The 16308-nt window shown below is 34.7% G+C and overlaps 1 protein-coding gene across 1 annotated transcript; it reads right to left on the reverse strand.

The window, feature by feature from the left end:
* Nucleotides 1-2262: 2262 nt before the first annotated feature.
* Nucleotides 2263-16223, reverse strand: LOC121408150 (centrosomal protein of 290 kDa-like). Its single transcript, XM_041599489.1, has 6 exons — nucleotides 16092-16223; nucleotides 14534-14781; nucleotides 11341-11431; nucleotides 7979-8180; nucleotides 7467-7549; nucleotides 2263-3093 (listed from the first exon to the last, which is right to left on the reverse strand). The coding sequence occupies exons 1-6, from the start codon at nucleotides 16134-16136 to the stop codon at nucleotides 2899-2901; spliced, it is 864 nt and encodes a 287-aa protein (XP_041455423.1). The 5' UTR covers nucleotides 16137-16223; the 3' UTR covers nucleotides 2263-2898.
* Nucleotides 16224-16308: the final 85 nt, after the last annotated feature.

Consider the following 16308-nt stretch of genomic DNA (forward strand, 5'->3'; position numbering starts at 1 on the left):
ATTCCTTGTCCAATATATTAACTTCCTTATTGTCAAATGAGTGTTTGCGAGAACTGATGTGGATGTAGACCGCAGAATCTGGGATGCTTTCAGACCTGCTGGATGCTCGAGGTTGGTTCATGCAAACCCGCAGAGATTGCCGAGTTTCACCCACATAGAAGTCATCAAAATCCTCTTGAGAATGTCTGATGCCATATACCGAGTTCCTCTGTTTCTCTTTGGGAACTTTGTTGTTTACATGCACAAGTCTTTGTCTCAGGGTGTTAGGTTTGAAGGCGATGGGTAATCGTGATCTCCGCCATATCTGCACAATCTCAAACATTACGAGGGCCTCCCCTTCATCGTCATTCACCGAAGAAGCCAATTGATAATTAGTGAAACATCCCAACATTGAGATGATTTCCAGTTTTGTTGTTTAATTTATTACATTGATCACGACTGGATAAATGAGAGGAATTTACATCAGTTTATTATCATTACTTCTACTGTGCTTTTCCCATAAGGCCAATGAAATTGAATGGAATGATATTTTCATAAAATACAAACTACAAGATGGGCACTTAATGCTTTTCTGAAAAAGGTGATGGAAACTGTGTAATTGCAAGTGGCAAATCATTCCAGTATTTTGAAGCCAACAGAGTAAAAGTTTATTGAAATGTGAGTGTAACTAGCCAACTCGGGTGCTCTAATTGGCCTATACAGAGTAGAGCAGTTAAATTCTGTGGAACCTGTTTATTTAGTATTTTGTAGACAAACAAGAGTAATTATTACCAGTTTATTTTGTGGAAGCACTGTTTGAGCACTATCATTACAAGGTAGACACCATGCTCGACATGGACTTTCAAAATGGACCCTAAGCAAGTAATTTGTTGCTTTTTCCCTGCCCTAAATAATACCTTGCAAAATTCATTTCATTATAGGTTGAAAAGTATACCCTTTTTCCTCAATTTGGCAATGTTGATACCTTTTTACAGTATGTGCATACATTTTTAAGAATAGCCCTTTTACATGCTTTTATGCAGGATCAGGGTTCTCACTTTGTAATGGCAGCCCCCCCCCCCCCTCTAGAATTAGATCATGACAACAGTGATGAATTCAGTCGTAATGATAAGATGATTTTGATTCAATTGAACAAAATGACATTTATCAGGTCAATATTATCATGCAGCCCTTGCTGTACATTGGTACCACTCACCCACTCCCAAGACATAAATGCAAATTTTCTCAGTTATTTATAAATGTTCAAAGAAAATTTATTCAGACTAATTGCTATGATGACTATGTACATTTATATTCTGAATGTGAATGCTTATGGAAAAAGTGCAATTAAAACAGTGGAATGAAAATTGAACTTTTTTGTTTATGTATAATAATGTTTAAAGATTTTTCAAATGTGTACATAATGGCAATTGCTACAAGTTATAAAGGTAAATCTGACTTTAAGAGACATTTTGAGATCTCAATATAGTCAAACTTGCTATAGAGTACCTAAGTGACGACTTCTCATTTTTTTTTTTTTTGGGGGGGGGAATTTCAACATTTTTAATACCATACATCTGCGGGGCATGCTGAAAAAACCCACACAAACCAATTTTGGTGGGAATCGGTCCAAGATATGACCTCATGAATACATAATTAACCTCACTGAAGTCAATGTATTATTGGCCTGGTTCGAATCATTTAGAACCAGGCCAATAATACATTTTTGGCATAGGGCAAAGGTATTTCATCATGCTCGACTGAAATATGGTAAAATAAAAAATTGATGACATTACACTTCGGCACTCTATAGTAAATTAGTGACAACCTGTAAAGAAGGACCACTTATCCATAAAGACCACATGTTTCATTTTCCTTTGATCATTTCCCCATTTAAACATGTACTAAAGGAACCTAGCCATAAAGTTAACCTGGGGAGCGTTTCATGAAAGGACTTGTCAGACATTTATCCGACAAGTCCTGTTTTATCCGACAGTTACCACAGTAACAGTGCCTTTCAACCAATCAGAATCCATGAAAGTTGTAAGATCTGACAACTTGTCGGACGAAAATATTGATGCAATGCCAACCAGCACATAAAAACTACTTTTGTTGTCTGTTGTGTGGTCTTTATAGACTGGCTTCACTGTACAGTACTTTCTTTACTTTTTTTTTTTGGTAATTCTCAAGCTATCTTTTACTACAAAGTTAGGCACCTCAACAAATTCAGAGGTGGTTCTTGAAACCTAGGCACCTTAACAAAATTCCAAGGTGCTTCTCTGAAATGTTAAGAAATATTTTATCTGCATACTGCAGTGCATACATAAATTGAATCTCAAAATGTCACTATTTACAATTGCCTAATTATGTACATATATGTATCACTGAAAAAGATGAAATTTAATGCTTACAACACCAAATCCGTATTTGCATTTGACATCAGGATAATCTACCCCTTCAAGAATGTCCTCATATTTATGCCTCCACCAGCTGTAGGTGGTTGCACTTCCCTTTGGATTTGGTCAAGTCAGGTGTAAATTTACAAATAAATATTGAATCGGCCACATATACAGGTGGAGGATGGCAAATGTAGACAAATATCTAGATTGGAGTACCATAAACCAGGCTCAAACCAATTATGAACTCTTGTTTAAATCAAACTCTTGTCCAAAGTTGTGGTGTAACCATGGGTAGCCAATTATGACCCAAATCTCTAGCACTATAGATTCAAATTTTCAGCTTATTTGACACTCAATGCATTAATGACTGTCTGTGAATAATAACCAAAATAGTTTTGAAATGTAAGATCTAAACAAAGTTTTAACAGATTTGGCTTCCCATTATTTTAGCCAAGACTTATCACAGCCTAAGTCAAACAAGACTCCAGAATCCTGGCCATTAATCTTCATATCTCTACTATCATCTTGTTTGATGACTTGAAGGTGGTCTCTTCGACGCTGATAAAGATTTCTTTGGTCTTGATGGAAGACTATCCACAGGGAAAGGAGCTCCAAAGTTTTCACACACTTGTTTTAATGCCTTATCATATTCCTGGTTCAGTCGAGCCGACTGCTGGAGAGCAAATTTGAGGTCCTCAATCTCTTCAAAGAAATTCTGAATAAATTAATTGAAAGTTAATGACAAACGTGAAAAGCAAAGATCTGATATATTTTAGAAATTCTGAAATAAATTGATTCAAATAGACTCGAGTGCGATGGTGCAAGATTTCACCGAATGCAAACTGTTGCACCACTGTACACATTAGAATATTCCCTATTTGTGTTGTGCAACACCTCAGAAGTTAGCAAAAATATGAATAATAATTGATATTTTCATATGTTAAAATCTATGAAAATAAAGAATTATTGAGAGCAAAATCCCTCAACTGCACATCAGGGTCCTGTTTTATAAAGAGTTGCAAATGTTATAACTTTGCCATTATGGCAACTGCCATGGCAACAAGGCTCAGCAGCCAATCATAATCAAGGCTACCATGGTAGTTGCCATAATGGGAAAGTTACAACAGTTGTAAGTCCTTTATGAAATGGGACCCTGACCTGCAGCAGCAACTATATATTTAGCCAGTAAGCCCTACACGAATTGAACCTGCGTTTACTAAGTGCAATGCATTGATACATGATTTTTTTATATTGATGCAATGGTACATTATGGATGATACAATTTGGATTGTATGTGTACAATGGTACTACATGTAGTGTTCGACATTCAGAGTCTACCATTTGCTCACATACATCAAGTAAGCATTGTACAATAAAATAAAGATCTGACATTCTTTTCAATAACTGGTATCTGCATATTACAAGTGAAAATGAAAATTTTTATTTAACTACCGGTAGTCATTTTTGTCTCACCCACCAGAGGTGAAGGCAAGACTATAAACATTATGACACATAACTTTGCAACAATAAATCACTTTTTAACCAAACTTGGACTGTAGATGTACTTAGGGGACTTGCATGTTATGATGCAGTCAAAGGTCATGTTGAGGACATCATTATAGTTTACATGTACATGCAAGACTCTCATATAGTCCAGGATAGAAGAGGCGTTACCTTGTTTTTTTATATATACAATATTTTTTGATGGTTTCTTGTCAATTCGAGGGTGCTGATTACGAATCTGAATGATGCCACTCGTGTAACCTTGAGCATTTTCCGCAAATTGGCAAAATCCAATATGGCCGCCAAAATATGCAAATTACCCATAAAAATCCTAAAATTGTCCGCACATTAGCTACGAAATGCATGAAATTGTGTGGCAGGAGTGAGATACTCCCTGAAAAAACAATTTTGACAAAATATTTATTTTCCTCATATTTAAAATGGCCGCCATAGTCCATTGTATACTATATTATGTACGATATGAATATGGAAAACTAGCTTTCACAAAAGTGAGCACTAAACCGCAAAGAAATCGCGATGTATGAACGAAGTGATATATGCAAATCATTATTACTAAAGAGATATACCATTTATTATATCATAAATGGGAATATTTCTGTATTTTGATATCTAAAATGGCCGCCACTGGCCCAAACAGTATTACGTACAATGGCAATGGGGGCCAAAAAATTCACAAGAGTGATCACTAAAATGCATATTATTAAGATTAAACGAGTGGAATACTGACTAAAAACATAATTGTTAACGAAATATATTATCAATATGCCATGTATGTGATGAATGTTGTATTTAGATATTCAAAATGGCTGCCAAAGGCCCTAAAAGCATTATGCACAATGAGAAAGAGGGGCAAAAAAATCACAAGAGTGATCACTAAAATGCATATATATGTGATAAATTCATGGGATACTGTTTAAAAACGTATTTTCTAACGAAATACATCATTCAGGTTTAAAGTTTGTGTTAAATACTGTATTTTTACTTTCAAAATGGCCGCCAGAGACATTAACAGTCTTATGCACAATGCAAAGTGGGAAACCAATATTCAAAAGAGTGAGCACCATAAATGCAGATATTAGTGATCTATGAGTAAAATATTGTCTGAAAGCATAATTTCTATTAAGAGATATCATTTATTATGCCAGACAGGTGATAGATACTGTTATTGGAAAGTCAAAATGGCCGCTACAGGCCCTACGATATTATACACAATGTGAATGGGAACAAATTATTTCAGCATAATTTGGCTTTGCTTGGCCAATTGGGGATGTATGAGTGAAATATCGTCTGAAAACATGATTTATGACAAAATATATCATCTCTTATGTAATTTATGTGATAAATACTGTATTTCAACATACAAAATGGCTGCCATATGCCCTCTTTGTGAACATTATTTGTCTACACTAAAATTGTATATTATACGATAAGGGCTTATGTTGGCCATTTTCAATTTCAAAATGCAGTGTTTATCACCTTACATACACAACATTATGATATATCTCGTTAGAAACCATGTGTTAGACAATATTTCACCCTTGCATTAGAATTCACAATAATAGGCAATATTTAGAGTCAAACAAAGCCAAATTCTGTCAAAATTATATGTCTAATGTTACAATGTACATAATACTTTTAGGACCTATTGCAGCCATTTTGGATTTCAAAGTACAGCATTCATAACCTCCACAACCAATATGTGATGTATTTAGTTAGAAATCATGTTTAAGACAATATTTTTACTCGTATATCACAGTCAATATGTATTTCATGATTCTCACTCTTGTGAATTTTTGGCCCCCATTGCCATTGTACGCAATACTGTTTGGGCCAGTGGCGGCCATTTTAGACATCAAAATGCAGAAATGTTCCCATTTATGACATAATAAATGATATATCTCGTTAGTAGTGATGATTTGCATAATATTACTTCGTTCATATATCGCGATTTTTTGCGGTTTAGTGCTCATTTTTGTAAAAATTAGTTTTCCCTATTCATATTGTACATAATAGAGTATACAATGGACTATGGCGGCCATTTTGAATATCAGGAAAATAAATATTTTGTCAAAAATTATTTTTTTCAGAGTGTATTTTACTCCTGCCATACGCTTCCATGCATTTCATAGCCAATGTGCGGACAATTTTAGGATTTTTATGGGTAATTTGCATATTTTGGCGGCCATATTGGATTTTGCCAATTTGCGGAAAATGCTCAAGGTTACACGAGTGGCATCATCCAGATTCGTAATCAGCACCCTCGAATTGACAAGAAACCATAAAAAAATATTGTATATATAAAAAACCAAGGTTTGGTCAAGTTTCTATGGGGCCTATCCTGGACTAATATCTTAAGACACATAACTCCGCAATCATAAGTCACTTTTCACATAAACTTGAGTTGTAGAGGTACTTTGGTGACCTGCATATTAAGCTGCAGTCGGAGGTCTCATGGTAAGGTCAAAGGTCATTTTCAGGACTCTTATGACTCAACTCCGCAACTAAAAGTCACCTTTAAACCAAATCGGAGACCTGCATGTTATACTGCATTCGGAGGTCACATGGTATGGTCAAAGATAATTTTCAGGTCAACGTTAAAGTTTACGTGCAAGACTCTCTTGTGACAAATGTTATTCCATCCCAGTCCTTTCACAATGAAGTTTTGATACAATTCTGTTGCGTGCCATCGCAAATCCCAATATTTCTAGTTATTTTTACAAGTGGATGAGACACAACATAGCTTATGCCTTATTTTAAATTGCACACTTGTCGACCAAACAGTCAAGAAAAGCATACAAATGATTCAGAAACATGTTTTCACCAGTTTCCCACAGAAGCTTTCACATGGTGAACAAAAGATTTAATGCATGGCTGATCGTCAACAAAACAGAGTGTCGAGAGAGTTTGAAAGCCAGCCTGGAGAACCTCTTCATTTTATGAAATTATTGAAATTCAAGCCTTATTTCAAATGACCAGAACTTTGTTATTTCGTGACCAATATTTGTAATTTAGGTATCAAATTAAAGAGGAGATATTGAACTTTTCAAAAATGTGGTTTTCTTTTTGAAACCCAGATACCCCCCGCCAAATGAGTTTTTGATATCCTTTCTTCAAATTGCATTTGCTCACTCATGCGTGAATGAGAAATAATCTAAGTAATATCAGATGAAAGAGGAGATCTAAGCTTTAAATTGGTCGGTCATTTGTCTATTTTATTTATGATTAAGTAATGATAAATGATCGCTAAATCTCGGTTTCGTTTTTTTCTGGGACGCACTGTATATATATCATTTTGAATAACTCAGAACTGAATCTTCAAGATATGTACATTGTATTATTTTGTTTTGTTTATTCTGTGTAAATAATTAAATAGCAAAAACAATCTAATCAAAATTTTCTTTGTTATTTGTTCGGTATTCAATATCGTAACATAACATCTTCTAAGTCAAATGCAAAGAGATTTCTATTGTCCCAAGAGATTCAACTAATCACCTGTAGTTATGAATGCACATGCATTTTCAGTGGAATGATTCCACAAATCAAATTTACATCGATTGACCTTACCTCATCTAGAGCACCTAGTTCTTTTTTCAGCTTGTGTTTGTCTTTCTTCAGTCGATCTCTTTCTCTTCTGACAGTTTCAAGCTCTGTATTAAGCCAAAAAGGAAATGAGAAAGAAGTGAAATAAATAGGACGAGAAAGGATAGGAGACGATCATGCATCTCAACATGTCCTGTTTGCATGCAGACGTTCTTACAGGTACATGATATTAGAGTACCCCATGGCCCCCCTAATACAAAGGTGGGCTACATTTAGCCTAGAGCTGAATTTAGCCTGCCTTCATGAATTCAGGGCCCATACAGCCTCTGCCTTTTCATATGATCTGTGCCATCCATATTATACAGAGCACAAAAAGTTGCTTAACTTTTTCTGAACATGAACACAACTTTGGAGCATTTTATGAAGAGTTTTTATCAGTGATTTCTCAGCAAATCAGATGCAAGGATTTTCAGTAGCTTATAACATATAGGTTGTGACATGGATTTATATTTAGATCAATGAAATGCTGTATGCACCTTGAGAATAATTATCTGGGGAGTAAGATTGTCTGCTGCGGCTCCTCATTCTCCTGTGTCCAGGCGTAGTCCGGGATCTATTCTGGGCATGGTCCCTTGGAGTGCTCCATCCATGTGGGGTGTATCGCTGGGTCTGGCCTTCAAGCAGACGAACGCGCTCATTAGCTGATGAGAGAAGTTTCTCCAGCTCTTGTATACGAAGCTGTAACACAATATTGGGAGCATGTTAAAGTTTATACAACAGTAAATAGGAAAAGTCATGAGAGGGCAGCTACAAAAATAACCGTTCTATCCCCTGTCTAAGGTTTTGGTAAAAGGTAAAGCAATATTGACTGGCCTTGGGGCGATACGACATATATCGCCCAAACTAGATTTATATCAATTTAGTGAGGGCAATATATATGTCATTTCACCCCCAGGCAGTCAATATTGCTATTATTAACCAAATCAAACATCTAGAGCAAAAATCGTTAAAATTTAGATATTTCAAAGTTTAAAAATGAGGATCTAGTTTGTCCCCTTCAGCAGACTGGGCCTCTGAAGTTTACCATTGTGATGTAATTGAAATGATGCATCCCTGGCTTAGGGATGCAGTATCCAGGTTGTCTCAACTTGATTAACATTGTGACGTATAGCACTGCGCGGTTCAAGGACGCGTACAAAAACGTGTAGAATACCCGGATGTTAGCGCTGCCTTTTATTTGCCTGCTGAATTTCCACGAATTTTGTCATTGACTTTTCTGAGTGGGCAATAAATTGGGCCCGTGGATACACAATTAGAAACTTATTGACCGACCATTTGATCCCAGTCTTATAAAGCAGGCAACAATGTATCAAAGTTGCCCTGCTCAGATGTCTGATACAGGTAATAATAAATTATATTGGCCCATCATACTTAACAAGTGGAGTGCTTCTGGCAGTCTCGCCTGCATTACGCCATTCAATAGAGCAGCAGTGCTGACTTTGAAAAACAACTAATTTATTTAAAAAAAAACACAATTCATATGATAATAAAATACTAAGTTCATTGACCCTATATGACCTTTGACATTGGTCATGCGACTTAAAACTCAGGCAGGGTATTCAGTAATACTTGATTACTCTTAGGTCTAAGTTTCATGAACTAGGCCCATATATTTTCTAAGTATCTGACATTTCAAAATTTAACCTTTGGTTAAGATTTTGATGTTGATTCCCCCAATATGATGTAAGTTCATTGACCCTAAATGACCTTTGACCTTGGTCATGTGACATCAATCTCTGGTAGGATGTTTAGTAATACTTGATAACCATTATGTTTCATGAATTAGGACCAAACACAATGATGACATTTCAAAAACTTAACCTTCGGTTAAGATTTGGTGTTGGCGACGCCGCCATCAGAAAAAGCAAAGCCTCTAGTCTTGCTCTGCTATGCAGGCGAGACAAAAATGAATGTTATAAAAGAGTAGTGATTAATTTGGAGGTCCATCAGATTCTATGCCCTTCTTAGTAGTTAGTATATAATGTTTTTAAAAAACTTGCCTAAGCTAACATCAAGATGTTTAATATTAATCATGTGTGACACACCTTCAATGTTTCAATATTTTAGGGCACAGATATATAATGCAGTACAAATGATAAAATATAACAAGTGGAATGCCTCTGGCCGTCTCACCTGCATCACGCGGTTCAATATAGCAGCAGTGCTGACTTTGAATACTACTCTAACTCACACAAGATGTTCAGTGATACATGGTTACTCTTATGTCCACTTTTTATGAACGAGACCAATAAACTTACAGAGATATGATGGTTATTCAACAAAAAACCCCAACATAGCCAAAGTTCATTGACCTTACATGACCTTTGACCTTGATCATGTGACCTGAAACTCGCACAGGATGTTCAGTGATACTTGATTACTCTTATGTACAAGTTTCATGAATCAGATCCATAAACTTTCAAAGTTATGATGGGAATTCAACAGATATCCCCAATTCGGCCAAAGTTCATTGACCCTAAATGACCTTTGACCTTGGTCATGTGACGTGAAACTCATGCAGGATGTTCAGTGATACTTGATTAACCTTATGTCCAAGTTTCATGAAATAGGTCTATATATTTTCTAAGTTATGATGACATTTCAAAAACTTAACCTCAGGTTAAGATTTCGATGTTGATTCCTCCAACATGGTCTAAGTTCATTGACCCTAAATGACCTTTGACCTTGGTCATGTGACATGAAACTCTAATAGGATGTTCAGTAATACTTGATTAACCTTATGGCCAAGTTTCATGAACTAGGTCCATATACTTTCTAAGTTATGATGTCATTTCAAAAACTTAACCTCAGGTTAAGATTTGATGTTGACGCCGCCGCCGTCGCCGCCGCCGTCGCCGTCGGAAAAGCGGCGCCTATAGTCTCACTTGCTTCGCAGGTGAGACAAAAACGGGGACCAAAAAATATTGAAGGCTTATGAGAGGAGAATTTAGGCCAATTTATAGAGCATCCAAGGCCATGGATTGGTGCCCTTGAATCGATTTAAGTCTTACAATTCTACCAAGGTTTGCTAAACAAAATATTACATATATCTTGTTTATGGATCAGATATTTCTGAAGTAAATTTAAATTATGTAGTCCAAAGAGATAATTCAATGACAACTGTTTTACTCAGTGGGTCGTATTTGGAACTCTCTTTTTTATTCAATCATGCCCGATGAAAAATTCCTTTAAAAGGCAAGTAAAAAATTCCCTTTTTTTCTAAATACTGGTATGAAACACAAGGCTGATGTGAAATGTATGTTGCATTTAAACTGCATGGTTACATAATGTACCACCACATATTTGATAATTTTTTTTGTTTGTGATTATTATTATACAAAATACCTTTATAGCAACAAGTCTTTTTTTTCAGAACATGATAATATATCTTGTATTTTACAGTGTTTGTCCTCTCTTCATATTACTCTCTTTTTTAGTTCTCTCCTTCCCCCTGCAATTCTCACCACCCCTCACTTTCTCTAGCTCTCCTTCTGTACTTTAATTTGATGTTCACATCATTGATTGTATTCTATTTTTTTTTAATTATGATCCATCCACTCGTGTATACATATTATCTGAATGATTAAATACCAATGAAAAATGCTAAGTAATATTAACACTGTATATATATATATATATATATATATATATATATATATATATATATATATATATATATATATATATATGAATAAAATAAAATCAGTCATTATATAAACACATAGCATTTCCTTCATTAAAAACATTAATTTTTCCTACACAATCAAAATATTTATTTTGAGCACATGTTATAAATACTAGTCCATTTTGGGGGATAATTAATGTATTCCATACTCACATTTAGGGATGCAACTGTTTCAATGTGTTTAGTGTTGGCTCGGACCTCTCTCTCGTACCTCCTCATCAAGCTTTTATGATTCTTCATCAAACTAAGAAACATAAATTAGAATACAAGGACAGAAAACAATTACATACTGCCCCAAATTATTCCATTCATTGCATATAGACCTACATGTACAAAATTAGATTTTAAAAACCTTTAAGATATTGATTTTAATCACTTATATTCTCTACATGATACCTTTCAATCAAAGCAAGTGTTGGTCTATATAGTTCAGAAGACAGCCCCATAGGCCATGTACATAACCTGGAAAAGTTATTATACAAGGTTTTATGGTTGATTTGTGTTCTAGATGGGTTTTGAAGTAAATTTAGCTCGGTTGCCACCTTGGCAACCTTGGCAATTTTCAATTTAGCATAATTAACATATTCATGTAATTAGCATACTTTAACATGTAATATGCTACTAATCTTTAACCAAAAAGACTTAACAAATAAAAAATACAGTTTTTCTAAGGGTTTCTGTGACAAAAAAAATCATTCATGACCTTAGTTTTTATTTTTAAGTAAAGTAATCATCATAATTAGCATAATGAGCTAATCAGCATGAGTGTAATATATAGACTTATTTGTGAATGCGTAAAACCATGATAATAAATTCGGTGAAGGGTTTTTCTTGATGAGGAATTCATTTATGACACTGGATTTCAATTTTAACAAATTTACTTATTATAAATTTGGTGTCTTAAATGAATTCCTCATCACAAAACCTTAAGAGCTGTATTATTCATGTTTACTGGTTTACTAGATAAAAACAGTGACAAAGAAATCTTGATAAAAAGGAAAATCATGGACATAAATTCCTTGTCATAGAAAACCTTAAAAGAGCTGTATTATCTATGTTTTGGTGATTTCTGGTACATTCACAAAAGGTCTATATATTACACTTATTCTTATTAGAGCTATGTAAATTATGCTGATTACGATGATTACTTTACATAAAAATGAAAAAAAAATTAGGTCATGAAACTCATTAATTCCTTGTCACAAGGAACCTTAGAAAAACTGTATTACTTATGTTTTCAGTCTTCCTTGTTTAAGATTAGTTGCATTTTACATATATAAATAATAAAGAATGCAAATTACATGATTATGCTAAATATGCTAATTAAAACTAGCACATCAATGATATGGAGCTCATCTGGCATCTCGCAACAAAATTTAACACAATTTTTAATTTCAGCCCAGTTGACACTGTAGGGAATTATATTGGTGACACAAAATGAGGAAATCTATCCATCTATCTATCTGTATGTAATACCTACATTTGTATCTATAAATCTAATATCTATTCATCTGTTTAAATATGTCTGTCTATCGACCTACAGGTGTACCTATTTATCTATCTACTACTATCTATCTCTCTATCTATGTTATATTCACCTTATGAATATTCATGATGATGTGCATATAACTATTTTTTATTTTTTACTGGAAAAACTTCAGATTATTTTGCTGTTATTTTTTTATTGCTTATTGTTACCTCCCCCCCAAAAAAAAAACAATCAAACTTGTGCAAAGTACACAATCACAACATAATTAATGAGAGCCATTTTTTGAGACTCCAGAGCCATTTTTATGACTAACAAAAGAGAAGGAAATATCATTTGTATTAGTTTGATATATTTTTATACTGGTCATGTCGGACCAGTAAATCTGTCTATTTCTGAAAGTTACTGGCCCGACAAGACAGAATTTTTTTCGCGCGCTGGCTTATCCATCCAATATATATTCATCCATTTAAATATGTCTGTCCATCTATCTGTCTGTTGGTGTGTCTATCTGTGAATCTATGTGTCTATCAAATATCACCATATCATCATCATCACCATAATCATCATCATCATAATCATTTTCATCAGCATCATAATCATCACCATCAAAATTGTCATCATCATGGTTTTTATCCTTATTATCAAGACTATCCTCACAATGACCATCATTGCCATGGTCAAAATTCATTCTCATTCTGATTACTATGATGATCATCAAGGAGTTTATATGTAAAAATATCATTTCATATTCGTTGCTCAAGAAAACTGAGACAACAGACTATCTATCTATAAATCTAACTTTTTATCAAACTTTATATCTGTCTATTTATCTATCTTGAAGTTTTTGTCATTCTACCTACCGGTTTTTATAAATAATTTCATATAAGTTTAAGAAAACTGAGACGACAGACCACCTATTTTGTCCACATGATGAACTAAAATCAAGTTCTGTTTTCAGTTTGTAAATCTTATTTATAGAGCTTTCTCCATATATCTACAAGACTACATTTAATGCAGATCTATGCAATATTTCTGTTAATATTTGTAGCACTTTTGAGAAAGCAATGAGCCAATAGTGACTTAAAAGAGCTTTATAAAAGATATGTTTAATCAACAAATTGTGACTTTAACTGCATTCTTATTTCTTTTTGTTGTTAAAAGCATCAGTTGTTTGATAACAAGAAGGAATAACAATTACCGGTAGACGTAAAATCTTTTTACAAAATATTAATCTTCCATTTGACACAGCAGAAGTAGTTCATGTGAAGAGAAAAGTAGAATTACCAACAACCCATTACTACTTGCTTATTTTCTAAAAACTGTCTTCTTAAAGCACTTTTGGATTTTGACATAAAAACAAGAACTTTGCTTTACTATCGACAATGACAAATTTCACAGGGAAACTTAAATTGTAAGTAAGTCCACGTAAAGTGGAGAAGGGGTCCAAGTGTTAACTCTTATACATGTAGGCTCCATGTGCATCTTTGGTTTTGCAAAATTAACCTGATTTTATTGACTAGAAGGCATTATTCATGTTTTGACGATACAAAGTTGACAAAATCTTTTTCTTTTGAGTAAGAAAAAACAAAAAAATTCAATCATTTGTACATGTTTTGATGGAAATGATTGAAATCAATGATTTTTTTTCAAATCCGCCAACCCTGAAGTATAGCGATGAAAGGAAAAGTAATTATGCCCATATTCTTAATTTTCATTTCAGCGGTACAAGCTTTAGTCCAGTTGATGATAAAGGGGGAGGGTATTCATGTTTAAAAAAAAGAAAGAAATTATCAAATTTATTTATTTTGAGGAAGATGCAATTTACATAGATCATGTAGGAAACTGCAGATTTGATACCTTTCAATAGTCTTCTGACTATTATCCTCTTGGGTCTTTGTTTGGGGAGGGGGTTGTTTAATTACACGCCATGATCCCCTAGGGTTGAGCTCAGTCTGGACCCCGACATGTCTGATCTTACAGTGTTCCCTCAGTAGATTCTCAATTTTGATCTGCTCGTTGATCGAGGAAAGTTCTTTTTCGAGGGCATCATTACGCTTCTTCAACTTTTTCAGCCGATGCATTAACTTCTCATTCAAATCTGTCAACTGCAAAGTAAATACCAAAATATGAGCACATATGTTAGGCCTGTTGTGTACTTGTGTAATTGAATTAAAGCTCCTCAATAAAAGTCATTTGCATCTTTCATGAAGGAATATGTCGAGCATAGATATTCTAGTTACCAAATTGAATCTGGTAGATTAACGTGCAACTGCACTTCTTTCTCTTTCAAATGTATTAATTTTCTTCCAATGTTCATGCAATATTTGTCTTTAAAAACAAAGTAATGTTTATTTTTAACGAAAGTAAGAAATTGTGGGAAAATGTGCTTATCAATAAAGTTCATATAATTTTTCAATATTCCTCAAAAAAATAAAGTAAATATTGATAAAATATAAATTCCCTGAAGGCAAATATCATCGGCAGTCATCCAAACCTTCGCACTAGTCAATTTTGGTTGAAAAATCAATTTTGAGATTTTTGCAGAAAATCAAAGTACAAGTCCTACTCTATTCATAACTAAATTTCTAGGCAGCAATTCATTTTATTTTTTGAGATATGAGAGGATTTTCATGGCAATGCCATTTAAAATGCGCAAATCCAAATCCAATAGGAAACGTGTACTGGAAGTTCAACACAGCGATAGGATGTTTTGACTGAACGCGATATCAATGCTCAAGGTCAGCCAAAACATCCTATTGGTCGACTCGCCGCCTCAGACTCTCTGGCCTGAATTCACAAAGGTGGTTTTGAAAACCTGCGGTTGAATCCATGATTTATTTTATGCAGAATTCCTATAATATATAAATTACGCTTAATTTAGGGCATATCGGGCGCGCTTATAAAAAAACGTCTAATGCTGATACGCGCTTCTGTCACAGTGTGCCAAATTGACGCCTGTTAGTGTTACCATGGTCAGATACACTATTTTATTTTATTCATGAGTACAAAGCAGTTAATTGTACCTCTCTACACATTTTGAAACAAGAGGTACAAAAGACCCATGGTGGTTGTTTTTACTTGCACGCTGCACTTCACCAGTACGACAATACACCAGATGGTGGACTGTACTGTTTCCAGAAGAGCTTTAAGTTTAGTCCACTGGCACTGTTTGAATTGAAGAGTTAAGTATTAAGAGTGGACTCATAAATAAAAACATTTGACTCATGAATAAAACCACATCTTATAATATACGCGGTAAAGCGTTAAAAAAATCTGCATAAACCATGGCATGGAGTGATGGACTCAACTGTCTCAACCAGGCCGTGCATGGGTTTTCAAAACCACCTGTGAATTCAGGCCTCTCTGTCTTGGCTGCAGTCACTGTGCAGTGCAGTGAGTGTGAGATACCAATTACCTGTGTGCAAGAATGGATGGATGGAATAGCCATTGTCATATCCATGCAAAATCTTGCTGATCACTCTACACTAGTCTATACCGGTACATGTCCATGTCTGACTCTGAGTCGATCGTTACCGCGGCCCCTTCCGAGGCCGAGGACGGGGAATTCCCTCTACCAATTACCGGCCGCGCCGGCGCGCGCGTACGGTATACAGGGTTGGTGATATCGATTA

This window comes from Lytechinus variegatus, chromosome 2 (genome assembly GCF_018143015.1).
Source record: "Lytechinus variegatus isolate NC3 chromosome 2, Lvar_3.0, whole genome shotgun sequence".
NCBI classification, from domain to species: domain Eukaryota; kingdom Metazoa; phylum Echinodermata; class Echinoidea; order Temnopleuroida; family Toxopneustidae; genus Lytechinus; species Lytechinus variegatus.

Bases quoted from the DNA above. Each gene is read 5' to 3' on its own strand.
- LOC121408150 (XM_041599489.1), bottom strand. From the start codon at position 16,136: ATGGATATGACAATGGCTATTCCATCCATCCATTCTTGCACACAG. The intron at 7,550-7,978 runs GTGCATACAGCA...GGCTTAATACAG, and splicing joins CCCAGATAATTATTCTCAAG to AGCTTGAAACTGTCAGAAGA. The intron at 3,094-7,466 runs GTAAGGTCAATC...TAATTTATTCAG, and splicing joins AACTAGGTGCTCTAGATGAG to AATTTCTTTGAAGAGATTGA.